This window comes from Piliocolobus tephrosceles, chromosome 13 (genome assembly GCF_002776525.5).
Source record: "Piliocolobus tephrosceles isolate RC106 chromosome 13, ASM277652v3, whole genome shotgun sequence".
Taxonomy (NCBI): Eukaryota; Metazoa; Chordata; class Mammalia; order Primates; family Cercopithecidae; genus Piliocolobus; species Piliocolobus tephrosceles.
Genome location: NC_045446.1, coordinates 10,478,404 through 10,495,121, shown reverse-complemented (window position 1 = coordinate 10,495,121; position 16,718 = coordinate 10,478,404). Strand labels below are relative to the sequence as shown.

The 16,718-nt window shown below is 46.6% G+C and overlaps 1 protein-coding gene across 2 annotated transcripts in view; it reads right to left on the bottom strand.

Annotated features, from left to right (window-relative positions):
• Positions 1 to 10,174, bottom strand: part of ATL3 (atlastin GTPase 3) — a 50,085-nt gene extending 39,911 nt beyond the window's left edge. Inside the window, exon 1 of one of the 2 annotated variants that reach the window (XM_023186107.2) lies at positions 9,578 to 10,174. Coding sequence is in view for 1 of the 2 variants with exons in the window: in XM_023186106.1 (XP_023041874.1) it covers positions 9,230 to 9,275 (46 nt within the window). In the remaining variant the exon portion in view is untranslated. Of the gene's footprint in view, positions 1 to 9,229 lie in introns of both variants that reach the window. The other variant, XM_023186106.1, reaches the window with a different exon arrangement.
• Positions 10,175 to 16,718: the final 6,544 nt, after the last annotated feature.

Below are 16,718 nucleotides of genomic sequence, written 5' to 3'. Positions count from 1 at the left end.
GTAATCCCAGCACTTTGGGGGCCAAGGCGGGTAGGTCACCCGAGGTCAAGAATTCAAGACCAATCTGGTCCAACAATGGTGAAACTCTGTCTCTACTAAAAATTAGCCAGGCGTGGTGGTGGGTGCCTGTAATCCCAGCTACTCCAGAGGCTGAAGCAGGAGAACTGCCTGAACCTGCATGCTGGAGGTTGCAGTGAGCCAAGATCATGCCACTGCACTCCAGCCTAGATATCAGAACGAGAATCCAAAAAAAAAAAAAAAAAAAAAAAGAAAGAAAGAAAGAAAGAAATTCAGAGCCACTTAGTAGCTGTAGACTTACGGGAAGTTTACAAAAAACTACCAGCGGGGCCTAAGGAATGAATAAAGAACTATTTCCCTAAGTGTGAGTATGTGTCACTGGTATTAAAGATGTTTTTAGGTAGTTAAAAGGACATAGTAATTTTAATAATTATGCATTTTAATGTATACTTTAAAACAACAAATCTGTATTTTAATAAATTATTCTTTAGAAGGATGCTAAATTTAACAAGTCTGCTTATTTATTTAAGACAAGGTCTGGCTCTATCACCCAGGATGGAGCGCAGTGGCATGATCTCGGCTCATTGCACCCTCCGCCTCTCCGGCTCAAGTCATCCTCCCACCTCAGCCTCCCAAGTAGCTGGGACTACAGGCATTCATCACCATACCCAGCTAATTTTTGTTATTTTTGGAGAGAGGGGGTTTCACCATGTTGCCCAGGACCATCCTGAACTCCTGAGCTCAAATGATCCACCTGTCTCAACCTCCCAAAGTGCTGGGATTACAGCTACACCATACTCAGTCAAAAAGTCAATCTAAAGTAGACTTGAGGAGACATATTAAGTAAAGCTTAGTACTGACAGGCAGACACGGCCAAAATCACAGTGACACCTTACCCGGCCAAGAAGTGAATTTAAAGTAGACCTAAGGAGACATATTAAGTAAAGCTTAGTACTGACAGGCAGACATGGCCAAAATCACAAAGATGGTTCCAAAATGACTTTGTCTAACCAGCACTGAGGGCTACATGATCATGGCAGGCAAAGAAGACAAAACAGTTTGACTGCAAGACTCTTTCCCCTTTAAGCCACTGGAATTGCTGCTCACTTTTTACATTTATAGTATCTGATAGCAACAAAAGGGTTCTTCGCACTTTTTTTTTTTGAGACAGTATCTTGCTCCGGCACCCAGGCTGGAATGCAGTGGTACAATCCTGCCTTACTACAGTCTCAAACTCCTGGGTTCAAGCGATTCTCCCACCTCAGCCGCCAGAGTAGCTGGGACTATAGGTGTGTGCCACCATCACTGGCTAATTTTTAAATTTTTTTGTAGAGACGGGGGTCTCATGTGGCCCACATTAGTCTCAAACTCCTGGGCTCTAGTGATCCTCTCACCTCAGCCTCCCAGAATGCTGGGATGATAGGCCACGTGGATGTCAATGATAGCCACTGTGCCTGGCTTCTTCCTCCTTTTTAAGTTTTTGCAGACTCGTAGGAAACAAGTTATAAATATAGGTTAAATGTCATGCTATCATTGTAATCAATGTATACTAATACTTTTCTATCCTGTTATTGCCTGGATTAAAAAGGAAACATTTCTGGGAATAATCTCTTGGGGTTATTGCCCCAGCAGCAGGTAAATCCAAGATCCAAAGACCTTCAGTCTTTCATACAAAAGAACTAATGAGAAGAATTTACTCAGACTTCAGGGATAAAGCCACAGTGTTAAGTACTGTGTAGCACTCAAAGAAAGACAAAACAAAGTCTTGATTGTGACAGAGATGTCTGGTTGTTCCCCCAATATTAATTTCTCCCTCCTGCTATATAATAGATTTTTAGCTGGGCATACAACTGCCCAGAAGAAACACATTTCCAACCCAAATTTATAGCTAGGATATGACGAGGTGACTAAATTCTGACCAATGGGAAGTGACTGGAAATGACAGATGCACACAACTTCCAGATCGGGCGTTTTCCCCCTGCTTGCTGGCTGGATGTAAAAGTGGGAGTGAATCACCTTGCGCCAGGCATACGAGGACAACACCCCAGGAATGCTGGAGAAACAAGAGAGGTCAGATTTCAAGTAGCAGAACTGCCATATTGGTTCACTTCTATGTGAAAGAAAAATAGATGTCTACCTTGCTTAAATCACTTATTTGGAGGCTCTGCCAAATACAGCCAAGCCTAGTAGCCAACACAACAGTCTTCTAGGACTTTACAATTAAGTTCACCATACCACTTTTGCTTTATCTATGTCACTACTAAAAGTTTACTGAGCAAGGCCAGCCACGGTGGCTCACGCCTGTAATCCCAGCACTTTGGGAGGCCAAGGCAGGCGGGTCACTTGAGGTCAGGAGTTCAAGACCACCCTGGACAACACGGTGAAACCCTGTCTCTACCAAAAATATAAAAAATTAGCTGGGTGTGGTGGTAGGCGCCTGTAATCCCAGCTACTCAGGAGGCTGAGGCAGGAGAATCGCTTGAACCCGGGAGGCAGAGGTTGCTGTGAGCCAAGATTGTGCCATTGCACTCCAGCCTGGGTGACAGAGCAAAACTGTCTCAAAAAAAAAAAAAAAAAAAAAAAGTGTACTGAGCAATGTGACTGTAATGACACACAGCACATACAATAAACTATTGTATTTTTTTTTTTTTTGAAACGGAGTCTCGCTGTTGCCCAGGCCGGAGTGCAGTGGTGCAATCTCAGGTTACCACAACCTCCGCCTCCCGGGTTCAAGCGACTCCTCTGCCTCAGCCTCCTGGGCAGCTAGGACCACAGGCATGCGCCTCCACGCTCGGGTAATTTTTGTATTTTTAGTAGAGACGGGGTTTTGCCATATTGGCCAGGCTGGTCTAAAACTCCTGACCTTGCAATCTGCCTGCCTCAGCCTCCCAAAGTGCTGGGATTACAGGCGTGAGCCACTGCTCCCAGCCAATAAACTACTGTAAAATGAATGAATGACATGTACCATGATGCAGTTGAAGGTTACAACCCAAAGTATGCAAGTGGCATTGTTAGAGCAGTAGACACGGAAGGTAAAAATTATGTGGTTACAAGATGGGATAATCCAATGATAAGAATGTATACAGTTGAGGCCGGGCACGGTGGCTCATGCCTGTAAATCCCAACACTGGAAGGCTGAGGTGGGCGGATCACCTGAGGTCAGGAGCTCGAGACCACCCTGACCAACATGGAGAAACCCCATCTCTACTAAAAATACAAAATTAGCTGGGTGTGGTGGCACATGCCTGTAATCCCAGCTACTCGGGAGGCTGAGGCAGGAAAATCGCTTGAACCCCGGGAGGCGGAGGTTGCGGTGAGCCGAGATTGTACCATTGTACTCCAGTCTGGGTGAAAGACTGAGACTCCATCTCAAAAAAAAAAAAAAAGAAGAAGAAGAATGTATACAGTTGTGTACGGTGAACTGCACTTCAAGAGAAGCTGAAGACTACTGAGGACAGCTGGTGGGGGAAAAGCCCTCACTCATCTCTTCCTCTCCCTGTAGCACAGTACCCAAGAATAAAGGAAGGGAACCAGGCTCTGTTTAGTTGGAAAAGCTGGGGTGATTCTGCATTTCTCTTCAAACCAGTAATAAAAGCACGATTATCAACATCCACCAGATTAAAAAGATCTTGTTGGCCAGGCATGGGAAGTCCCGCCTATAATCCTAGCACTTTTGGGAGGCCAAGACAGGCAGATCACCTGAGAACAGGAGTTCGAGGCCAGCCTGGGCAACAGGGCGAAACCCCATCTCTACTAAAAATACAAAAAATAACCAGGCATGGGGTAACGCGCCTGTAATCCCAGCTACTTGGTATCACTTGAATCTGGGAGGCAGAGGTTGCAGTGAGTCAACCACTGCACTCCAATCAGGGGAACAGAGCAAGACCCTGTCTCAAAAAAAAAAAAAAAAAAAAAAAAAAAAGATGTTGTTCACTGACAGTGCTCCTTAGATTTGGGCCTATATAAGGAAGAATTATTTTGAGCTGTACACACCACCAATAATGCAAGTTAAATGGAACTGCTTATATATTACACCTTTTTAAAGGCTGGGTCTCACTCTGTTGCACAGGCTAAAGGTGCAGTGGTGCAATCATGGTTCACTGCAGCCTGGACCTATGGGGCTCAGGCAATCCTCCCACCTCAGCCTCCCAATATCATCTCGCTGCAACCTCTGCCTCCTGGGTTCAAGCAATTCTCCTGCCTCAGCCTCCTGAGTAGCTGGGATTACAGGCACCCGCCACCATACCTGATTTATTTTTAGTAGAGGTGGCGTTTCACCACCTTGACCAGGCTGGCCTCGAACTCCTGACCTCAGGTGATCCACCCGCCTCAGCCTCCCAAAGTGCTGGGATTATAGGCGTGAGCCACCGTGCCCGGCCTACCCTCTATTTGGATGATACAACTTCACAGATCTCTAACCTGCATTTAGTCTAAATGTACAACTGCCTAAGGGACAGATTCACCTGCTTACTCTCAGAATTAACCTGTGGAAATAAAAGAATTTAGGACTCAAAACACAAATTTCTGTCCTAGCTCTACCACTAACAACTTGTGTGATCCTGGACATGTCTAGTTTTCAGTTTCATTAGTAAAATGAGTCAAGTGCTAGCCGGGTGCGGTGGCTCATGCCTGTAATCCCAGCACTTTGGGAGACTGAAGGGGATGGATCGTGCACTGTGTGATCAGGTAATCTGCCCACCTCAGACTCTCAAAGTGCTGGGATTATAGGTGTGAGCCTATAATCCCAGCACTTTGCCCAGTCCACTTGTCAGAAATCTTAAACTCTGGAGATCTAGTCTGCCGGGAGGGTACTAAAAATAGCTGTAAGTGGCAACCTTACATGCCTTGTCCCTTTAGAGAAGCAATTATTTTCCAAGGTCTAATTCTGCACACTGTAACAACAGTTAATGCTGTATTACATTGCATGAATATGGATAACGTGGTATTTTTGCACAGACACAAAGCTGCAGCTGGACCACAGTCACATCTGTCATTCATATGTATTTATGTGACTTTACAACCTATGTTTAAAATTCCAGAAATAAACAATTCATAAGTCTTAAGATTGCAATGCAGTTCTAAGTACCATGATGAAATCTTGTGCTATCCTGTCTGGGACATGAATCATTCCTTTTTCCAAAATGTCCACACTTTATACACTACCATGCCCATTAGTTACTTAGTAGCCTTCTCATCCATCAACATAGTGTATACAGGGCTCAGTGCCATCAGCAGTTTCAGGCATCCACTGGGGGCCTTACAATGTATTCCCCTCAGATAATGGGCACTACTCCATTGCTGTACACAGTTCATGATAATATTCTACCAGTCATCAATTCAAGTATGTAGAAAATGTTGAAAATCTTTGTATAATAATTAGAAAGTTTTTTTTTTTTTTTTTTTTTTTGGAGACAGATTCTTGTTCTGTTGCCCAGGCTGGTGAGCAGTGGCATCATCCCTGCTCACTGCAACCTCCATCTCCCAGGTTCAAGTGATTCTCCCACCTCAGCCTCCCAAGAGTTTAGGATTCCTGAGAAGTGGGCCGGGTGCAGTGGCTCACGCCTGTAAACCCACCACTTTGGAGGCCAAGGCAGATGGATCATTTGCGGCCAGGAGTTTGAGACCAGCCTGACCGATATGGTGGACCCTGTCTCTACTAAAAATACAAAAAAATTGGCCAGGAGTGGTGATGCATGACTGTAGTCCCAGCTACTCGGGAGGCTGAAACAGGAGAATCGCTTGAACTTGGGAGACGGAGGTTGCAGTGAGCCGAGATCGTACCATTGCACTCCAGCCTGGGTGACAGAGCGAGACTCTGTCTCAAAAAAACAAACAAACAAACAAACAAAAAACTGACAGTGTAGACTAGGGTTTCTCAACCTCAGCACTACCAACATATTGACACCAGGGCTGCACAACTGTTGTGGGGGGCTATCCTACGCACTACAGGCTATGGAGCAGCATCCCTTGACTCTACCTACTAGATACCAGTAACATTCCCCACAACAGGTTCTAACACCCAAAAAATGTCTCCAGCCATTGCTACATGCTCCAGGGGCAGGAAGAGGCAATATTACCGTAGGTTAAGAACCACTGAGTAGAGCCAGTCTTGGCACTCATCCTTACCATTCAAAGAGTTCTGAAAACAAAGTAACCAGTCACAGAAACACTTTGCTGAGTAGATCCATGTATGACTCAGGGTAAAGTTATGATCTGAGTTTTCTAGTCTCCTTATAAAATATCATATTCTCTAAAGGGCAAGAGCAACACACCCAAAACAGAGGCATACCATTTTCATGCCTTGTTCTTGCTGGCAGTCTTTAAGGTTTCTAACCAACAGACAAAGCCAGAGAAAACATCATCACAGGCAACATAAGTATACTAAGACCTTAGCCAACTCCAGAACTGCTGGGTGTGGCTCCTTCTGGGTGGTGGAGGGGTGGGAGCTTCTACATACCGTTTTGTCTTAAGGCGGTGATTGCGACAGTAGATACACTGCAATATGCTTAAGGCTGTTTCGGTGAAAGTACTATTTAAATCCAATTAACCAGAATACTGGGCAAATTTTACATTTGTCTGTTGTAGAAAATCTTTTCGCCTTAGCACCGAAGGCTGAACAAAATCATATTTTTTTTTGTTGACTAAGGATTGTGTAATGCTTCATACATTTACAAAAATTATCTATGACTAAACGGTACTGAAGATTCAGAAAATCCAAGGAGAGGGCTGAATCTGAAAATGATGCCAGGCTATACCACAAGCGGAGGAAAAACAACCTTTCTAATGGAATGAGCTCAACAACGATTTTGTATCTCTTTCCTAAGCATAAGAATGCCACCAAAGGTTTTAATTAGCTGTGTTCCTTTGTTTTTTTTTTTTTTTGAGACAAGGTCTCAAGTCTGTTGCCTAGGCTGGAGTCCAGTGGCAAGAACAAGGCTCACAGCAAAAAAAACAAAAAAGAAGGCTCACTGCAGCCAACTTCCTGGGCTCACTCCATCCTCTCACCTCAGCCTCCTGAGTAGCCAGAACTACAGGCCTGCAACACCACCTTGGCTAACTCTTTTTTAACTTTTTCGCTGTGGGGAGGGGGGAGGAGGGCCAGTCTCATCATGTTGGCCAGGCTGGTCTTGAACTCCTGACCTCAGGTTATTCACCTGCCTCAGCTCCCAAAATGCTGGGATTACAGGCGTAAGCCACAGCTCCCGGCCAAGTAAGGATTTCCTAATTAGCACCTACTATACCAGGAAAGCCTATCTTCTAAACTGTTAACATAATTCAACTGTGAAATATATCTAACGTGTTCTAACAATCGAAATACCACGCAACTGGGCCAGGCGCGGTGGCTCACACCTGCAATCCCAGCACTTTGGGAGGCCGAGCTGGACGGATCACCTGAGGTCAGGAGTTCAAGACCTGCCTGGCCAACATGGTGAAACCCCCCCCCTACTAAAAATACAAAAATTACCCGGGCACGATGGTGGGCGCCTGTAATCCCAGCTACCTGGGAGGCTGAGGCAGGAGAATCGCTTGAACCTGGGAGGCGGAGGTTACAGTGAGCAGAGATCGCACCATTGCACTCCAGCCTAGGCGAAAGAGCAAAACTCCGTCTAACCGAAAAAAAGAAAAAGAAAATTAAGCTAGTACACATCACCACATCTATTCTCTTGTTATTTCTCCTGTTTCATGAATTCTACTACAATGAGGTAGTAAACTGTAGCTAACAAAATAATGGGCCAGGCACAGTGGCTCACGCCTGTAATCCCAGCAGTTTGGGAGGCCGAAGCAGGTGGATCACCTGAGGTCAGGAGTTCAAGACCAGCCTGGCCAACATGGTGAAACCCCGTCTCTACTAAAAATACAAAAACTTAGCCGGGCCTGGTGCCGGATGTCTATAATCCCACTACTGGGGAGGCTGACGCAGGAGAATCGCTTGAACCCAGGAGGCGAAGGGTGCAGTGAGCCAAGACTGTGCCACTGCACTCCAGCCTAGGTAGCAAAAACGAAACTCCGTCTCAAAAAAAAAAAAAAAAAAAAAAAAAAAAAACCGCCCCCGGCGGGGGGGGGATCCTTCTCAACAAATTGTTCTCAGGTGTTAAAGTGGCAACAGGAATTTCTGGAGTACAAGCTAATCTCTGTGGGAACGGGGAAAAAAAAAAAGCACTAATTTGAATTTCAGTACCTATGTTGCAATGCTAAATTCTTTACAGGGATTAGTACTCCGTAGGTTATGCTTCTTAAATCTCCAAAAGTAAGCCAACATGTGAAATCGTACATTTTTGGTCCGTAATTCTAAGACTTTCACAAAACGTTGCGTTGCCTCGTATTTGAATTTGAGAACTGAGACTTATTTAAAAATTCTTCACTGTTCTTTTCCTTTTTGCCCTTCGATTTCGCAAGTGAAACGGTCATTTCAACAGCACACACATTACACTAGAATAAAGCCAAGTAAAATGACAGACTAAATCAGATCCATGAATACACGGTGACTCCTTATTTGGTTTTTACTTAATACTTTCACTACATTTCATGTATTCAGGAAAGGAAAAGAACAACGTACCGGGCCAAATGCACTAACTTACTAAAAACCAATTTAGGCCAATTCTTTACAGCGTTAAGCGTGGGTTGAAAACCAACTTTCCTAATACTTGTGGTGAGTGCCTCAAGGTCGTTAGGCTAAACATAAAGCTTCCAAGACACTTCGCAGGCTTCCTGCACTTCCAGAAAGGCCAAATAAACCAGCATCCACCTTCCCGCTCCATCCGGGCCCCGACTTCCCGACCCGAGAGGGCGCTGAGTGCCCGGGCACGGAGGGGCAGCGCCCCGGGGCGCCCGGCTCTGCCCAGGGCGGGGCTCTGCGGAGCCGAAAGCTCCGGACGCCGCCCACGGGGACCACCGGCCCTCGGGGCGCCCAGGGGCAGCTGCAGCCCAGAGGAGGAGCTGGAGAAGCCCCCGGAGGCGCCCCGGCCCGAGCCCTGACGGCGGCCGCCCCCAGCCGAAAGCTAAGGAAGGCGCCACCCTCGCTTGACCAGCCGGGCCCGAAGAGGAGCCCCCGGCCACAAATTGGGAAGCCAAGGGACCCCGGCGAGGGACGCGCGGTCTGAGCCCCGGGATGAGGAAGGGCGGCGGCGCGGGCGGGGGTTCTTCTCAGGGCTACAGCAGGGAGGGCGGTGGGGGTGACCGCGGGGCGATCCGGGGAAAATCGGCGCCTCACCTGCTCCTCTCGAGGCAGCTGCTGCCACTCGCTGAGGGGACAACATGGACCCTCCGCCTTCAAAGCAGAAGCAGTAGGGGTGCAGAGGAGAAAGACGGGTGGGGGCGGGAAAGAACCGGGCCCTGGAAGCGGGAAACGGGCGGAGCCTGTGCTCTAGAAAAAACTAGCGAGAAGGTGGGGCGCGCGGAGCCGCGACGGAGCGAGCGTAGGGCGGTCGGCGTGGCCCAACGGACAGTCCGAGGCGTGACTAACGCAGGACGAGGCTAGGCGAGGCGGGGCGGGAAAGCGCACGCGGCAGAATCCCGCCACCGCCCGCCGCGTGTGTGCGCGAAGCTAGCCGCCGGCTACCTTTTGGCGGGGCGTCGGCTGCTACGCTCCTTTGGGAATTGTAGTCCCGCGCTCACTGGGTCCCGGCCGGCGGTCCCCATACTGCGCACTCATCTAGGGCGGGACTTGGCGCGGTTCTCCGACGACTGAACTACAACTCCCAGCAGGCCGTGCGAGAAGGGGCGGGCTGGCTCGACTCCTCCAGCGAGCCGCGGCCCGCGCCTAGCGTGCAGACCAGGCCTCAGGCCGAGGCTTTTTCCTGGAACCCCCAGTGTGGGTGACGGCTTCGGTGTTTAACTAGGCCCGTGACCACAGATGGGCAGAAGAGAGGTCTCAATCCTGGATGGCATCAACGTCACCGGGTCTTTAATGATTTTGACTTCATAAGAGCAGGTGGCCGTGACTTCATTATCACCTTTATTGTCATCTTCCTATGTTCCTGTCCCTGGCCATGGCAGATGCGCACCCTCACCGCTCTGATAGCTAATGTGAGAAGTCCGGTCAGGCGCGGTGCCTCACGCCTGTAATCCCCGCACTTTGGGAGGCCGAGGTGGGAGGATTGCTTGGGCTCCGGAGTTCGAGACCAACCTGGGCTAGTTCGTGGTGAAACCTCGTCTCTACAAAGTATACAAAAATCAGCTGGGCTTGGTGGCGCAAGCTTGTAATCCTGGCTACTAAGGCTAAGGCACGAGGATCAAGAACCACTTGAACCCAGGAGGCGGAGGTTGCTGTGAGCCGCGATCGCGCCACCGCACTCCAACCTGGGCGACAGAACGAGACTGTCTTAAAAAAATAAACTCTGGTGAGACCTCTTCTACTGGCTTTATCCAGCCTAAGCCATGACCATCTTTTGTAAACCTCAGGTTACAGGAGCTTGTTTTGCAACTGCCTTTCCAAGCACACTTTTCCTTAAACTGTGTGGGTAGATCGATACAAAAGAAGATACTCTGAAAATACTGTTATTCACACTTAACATGTGATTGAGAAAATGTCGTTTGCCACAATTGAAGAATATTGGTTTCTGGATTTGTTGGAAGTAGAAGTGGTTGTCTTGGAGATAAGTTGCTGGTGGAGCTTACAGGAAGCTAAAGCATCTATCCCTCAACCCTGACCCCCAACCGCCACCTCTTAACGTCACCATTGCTTCATACAGTCAACAAATTATTCCACTCTCTTATTTCTGTCTCTGCCTTAATCATTGTAACCTACCCAGAACCTCCTTCCTGCTACTTCTAGACCCTGCCAAGCCCATTGAGCTACTTTCTGTTTGCAGAGTGATTAGGCCAAAGGTGAAGAGGTCAAGATGATTCTACCTAAAGAGGTCCTGTTTGATATCCTTTCTCCTGCCACTTCTAATTCTCCCCAAACTCTCAACATTGTTGAATATACCCTCTTCCATGCTTTAAATGTAATCTAAGTCAGATCTAGGCCAACTTGGGCCAGCAAGAGATAAGAAGTGAATATCAGGGCAAGTGTTTACTGAAGTTTCACACTGGATGTGCAGAAGGCAGGACCTACAGGATGTGACATGCCCAGAAAGAGAAAGGAGGGGCCAAAAATCAATGTCTTGTCACAATTGCAGCACACTGTGTGAGAATTTAAAATTGCACACACAGGCCTGTAATCTCAGCATTTTGGAAGGCCGAGGCGGGTGGATCACTTGAGGTCGTGGACGTTCGAGACCAGCCTGACCAACATGGAGAAACCCCATCTCTACTAAAAATACAAAATTAGCCAGGCGGAGTGGCGCATGCCTGTAATCCCAGTTACTCCAGAGGCTGAGCAGGAGAATTGCTTGAACCCAGGAGGCGGAGGTTGCAGTGAGCCGAGACGGCACCATTGCACTCCAGCCTGGGCAACAAGAGCAAAACTCCATCTTAAAAAAAAAAACAATTGCACACACATCCCAGCATTCTCTGCTCCTTTTCCCTGAATTACTTTTCTCCAAAAGACTTCATACTACTTGGCCAGGCGTGGTGGCTCACACCTGTAATCCCAGCACTTTGGGAGGCCAAGGCAGGTGGATTATATGAGGTCAGGAGTTTGAGACCAGCCACGCTAACATTGTGAAACCCCATCTCTTCTAAAAATACTAAAAATTAGCTAGGCATGGTGGCAGACGCCTGTAATCCCAGCTACTCAGGAGGCTGAGGCAGGAGAGGTTGCATTGAGTGGAGATGGCACCACTGCACTATAGCCTGGGAGAAAGAGTAAGACTCCATCTCAAAAAAAAAAGACTTCATACTACTATCTGACTTATGTTTTACCTTTCATTGTGTTTGTCTCTTCCCACTAGAATGTAAGTTCCAAACAGATAGGAATTTTTGTCTATTTTGTTCACTAGTATATCCCCAGTCCCTAAATACTGCTGGCAGATAATAGAGACTCAAATATGCATTGAATTAATGGATGAAGAAGATATATGTTACATCTAACACTGCTCACTCACTTTCTGGTTCCTTTAATATTAAATACATAACTTTTACTATTGAACAAAATACTCTAGTTTATTTTAAGGGCTTCCCAGACATTCACTGAAATCCAACTTCTCAGGAAGTGAACAGCAAATACTGATATATGTCTCAACATTACATCATCAAGGTATCAAGGTCAATGTTAGCACATCAGCCTTCCCCATACCTTGTAGCAGCTTTTGACATTTGGAATAAAACAGTACAAATTATAGGTGGACTTAAGGATTAGTCACAACTTAGAAAGCGACCACTGTAAATGAGAAACATGTTTTGTTGTTATTTCCTTCTCAAATATCCAGGGTCATCAAAACAGTGGACACTGAAAGTGCCAAATATTGACGATGCTGATTACAGCCTGCCTTCAGCCATCTCACTCTGAATTGAGTCATGTGCTATGATCAGAGGTTGAGCTTTCCTTGAGGTTTTCCAGAAGTAGGTGACATGTAGACATATTTCAGTGGTTAAGACCCCTGGCTTTGGGATCAGACTCACCTGGCTCTGAGTTTTGGCTCTGATGTTCACTAGCTATGCGACCTTGGGTGAGTTACTTAACCTCTCTGAACCCATTTCATCATCTGCAAAATGATTTAAAGACCCACAGAGTTGTTCTAGGCTAAGTGAGCTGTGTGTTTGGGAATGATGATTGTGTGGTGAGTGATCAAAATTAGTAATCAGCATATTCATTCTGGAAAAGCTAAACAAAGTCATAAATATTCAAGATACTCAAGCGGTTTATGAAACATAAAAATAGCAAAATTGTTTCCTGCAATGACATCCACCATGACTCAGGTTCCAAAGCTTTCCAAAAATAGGGCATTTGTTATATGCCAGGTACCATGATAGGCCGTAATGCTGCATAAGACACATTCCTATCCTCCAGAGACTCGCAGTCCTGTGGGATAAACAACTGAGGAAATATCATTCACTGTGACTGTACTGGGACACAGTTCAGCCTTCTATCATCTATGTGCAGGATCAGTATTTAAGCAACTCAGAAGGGACAAGTTGAAATATTACATCCCTGGGCATCATTTAAATTTCCATACCTTATTTTGCGTGCGTGTAAAATGGGGGTAATGATTTGACACCTTCATTTGTAAAAAGAAAATAGCCAACCCCACTTGATAGGGTCTTATAAAGTTGAATATTAGGTCCTCAACATGGTAACATACTGAAAGCTTAAGACCTTGTCAGCTACTTCATTATTGGTATTTCAGGCAACAGCACAGCAGTCTAACTGGGAGGATCTCTTGAGCCCAGGAGTTCAAGACCAGTCTGGAGACCAGGAGCGGTGGCTTATACCTGTAATCCCAACACTTTGGGAGGCCGAGGCAGGGGGATCACCTGAGGTCAGGAGTTGCAGACCAGCCTGGCCAACATGGTGAAATCTCGTCTGTACTAAAAATACAAAAAATTAGCCAATCATGGTGGCAGGCACCTGTAATCCCAGCTACTCCAGAGGCTGAGGCAGGAGAATCTCTTGAACCCAGGAGGCAGTGGTTACAGTAAGCTGATATCACACTATTGCATTCAGCCTGGGCAATAAGAGAGAAAGTCTGTCTCAAACAAACAAAGAAAACAGTCTGGGCAACATAGGGAGATCCCATGTCTACCAAAAATAAACAAATAAATTAGCCGGATATGGTGGGGTGCCTGTGGTCCCAGCTACTTGGTTGGGAGGCTGAGGTGGGAGGATTGCTTGAGCCCAGGAGGTAGAGGATGCAGTGAGTCGTGATTGTAGCACTGCATTCCAGCCTGAGCAACAGAGCAAACCCTACCTCCAAAAAAAAAAAAAAGAAAAGAAAAGAAAGAGAGAAAGAGAGGAAGGAAGGAAGGAAGGAAGGAAAGAAAGAAAAAGAAAGAAAGAAAGAAAGAGAAAGAAAGAAAAGAAAAAGAAAGAAAGAAAGAAAGAAAGAAAGAAAGAAAGAAAGAAAGAAAGAAAGAAAGAAAGAAAGAAAGAAAGAACATAAGTAGGTGGGGGGTGGGGGACAGCACACAATGGCTCATGTCTGTAATCGCAGCACTTTGGGAGTCTAAGGCGGATCACTTAAGGTCACAAGTTCAAGACCAGCCTGGCCAACATAGTGAAACACTGTATCTACTAAAAATACAAAAATTAGCCAGGCATGGTGGCATATGCTTATAATCCCAGCAACTTGGAAGACTGAGGCAGGAGGATGGCTTGAACCCAAGAGGCAGAGGTTGCAGTGAGCCGAGATCATGCCACCACTGCATTCCAGCCTGGGTGACAGAGCAACTCCATTAAAAAAAAAAAAAAAAAAAGGTGGTGGGGATGAGGATACAGATTTGCTATATTCACCTGTGCTTACGTTTGCCACAAGAAAATCCTAATAGTGGCTGGGCTCGGTGGCTCATGCCTGTAATCCCAGCACTTTGGGAGGCCAAGGCGGGCAGATCACGAGGTCAGGAGATCGAGACCATCCTGGCTAACACGGTGAAACCCCGTCTCTACTAAAAATACAAAAAATTAGCCAGGCGTGGTGGCAGGCACCTGTAGTCCCAGCTACTGGGGAGGCTGAGGCAGGAGAATGGCATGAACCCGGGAGGCGGAGCTTGCAGTGAGCTGAGATCACACCATTGCACTCCAGCCTGGGCTACAGAGCAAGACTCTGTCTCAAAAAAAAAAAAAAAAAGAAAAAAGAAAATCCTAATAGTAGCTACCTACACGTGTGTAGAGGAGTGGAGGGAGTTAGTGATAAAACTTTACAGTATATATATTCCTGAATATTTGTGTACATGTATATGAATGATCTGTGACTATATATTAATTTTCTTTTTTTCAAGAGAGTTTCGCTCTGTCGCCCAGGCTGGAGTGCAGTGGCACAATCTTGGCTCACTGCAATTTCTGCCTCCCGGGTTGAAGTGAGTCTCCTGCCTCAGCCTTCTGAGTAGCTGGGACAACAGGCATGTGCCACCACTCCCAGCTAATTTTTTTGTATTTTTAGTAGAGACAGGGTTTCACCATGTTAGGCAGGCTGGTCTCCAACTCCTGACCTCAGGCAATCTGCCTACCTCGGCCTCCCAAAGTGCTGGGATTACAGGTGTGAGCCACTGTGCCCGGCTTTCAAATATTTTAAATTCAAATATTTAATTTAAAAAATTTGAAAATAAAATACATAATTGCTTCTAAAAGTCAAGAAAATATAGGGAAATTAGAAGTTAGAACTATAGAACTTAGAAATATATAATTATATATTTATATAGAATTTCTATATTTTATATAGAAATTATAGAATTAGAAATATAAAACTTAGAAGTTAAACTGGGAAATTATTTGTATAGGCCGAGCGCAGTGGCTCATGCCTGTAATCCCAGCACTTTGGGAGGTTGAGGTAGGTCAATCACCAGAGGTCGGGAGTTTGAGACCAGCCTGGCCAATGTGGTGAAACCCTGTCTCTACTAAAAATACAAACATTAGCTGGGTTTGGTAGCATGCACCTGTAATCCTAGCCAGTGAGGAGGCTGATGCAGGAGAATCACTTGAAGTCAAGAGGCAGAGGTTGCAGAGACCTGAGATCATGCCATTGCACTCCAGCGTGGGCGACAAGAACAAAACTCCATCTCAAAAATAAAGAAATGATCTGTATAAAATACCAGTCCTGGCCAGGTGCGGTGGCTCATGCCTGTAATCTCAGCACTTTGGGAGGCCGAGGCGGGTGGATCACCTGAGGTCAGGAGTTCGAGACCAGCCTGACCAACATGGAGAAACCCTGTCTCTACTAAAAATACAAAATTAGCCAGGTGTGGTGACGCATGCCTGTAGTCCCAGCTACTCTGGAGGCTGAGGCAGGAGAATCGCTTGAACTTGGGAGGCAGAGGTTGCGGTGAGCCGAGATCATACCATTGCACTCCAGCCTGGACAACAAGAGCAAAACTCCATCTCAAAAAAAAACAAAACAAAAACAGTCCTTACTATGTACTCACACACGCACACAAAAAATACCAGTCCTACAAAGACAAGGCCAAAGAATATAAGAGACCTAGCACAGTGCCTCAGGTGTTCAAGGAAACTTCAGAGAAATGGCCATATTCCAGTGTGCTCTTTACTTTATTTTTCAGGATGAGGTCTTGCTATGTTGTCCAGGCTGGTCTTGAACTCCTGGGCTCAAGCCATCCTCCTGCTTTGGCCTCTCAAAATGCAGGGATTACGGAGGTGAGCCACTGTGCCAGCCAGGAAGCACTTTAAAAATTCCATCTTGGAGCTGGGTGCTGTGGCTCAAGTCTGTAATCCCAGCACTTTGGGAGGCTGAGACGGGCGGATCACAAGGTCAGGAGATCGAGACCATCCTGGCTAACACGGTGAAACCCCGTCTCTACTAAAAATACAAAAAACTAGCCGGGCAAAGTGGCGGGCGTCTGTAGTTCCAGCTACTCGGGAGGCTGAGGCAGGAGAATGGCGTAAACCCGGGAGGCGGAACTTGCAGTGAGCTGAGATCCGGCCACTGCACTCCAGCCTGGGTGGCAGAGCAAGACTCCGTCTCAAAAAAAAAAAAAAAAAATTCCATCTTGGGCTGGGCACAGTGGCTCACGCCTGTAATCCCAGCACTTTGGGAGGCTAAGGCGGGCAGATCATGAGGTCAGGAGTTCAAGACCAGCCTGGCCAATATGGCGAAACCTCGTCTCTACTAAAAATATAAATATTAGCCAGGCATGGTGGCATATGCCTG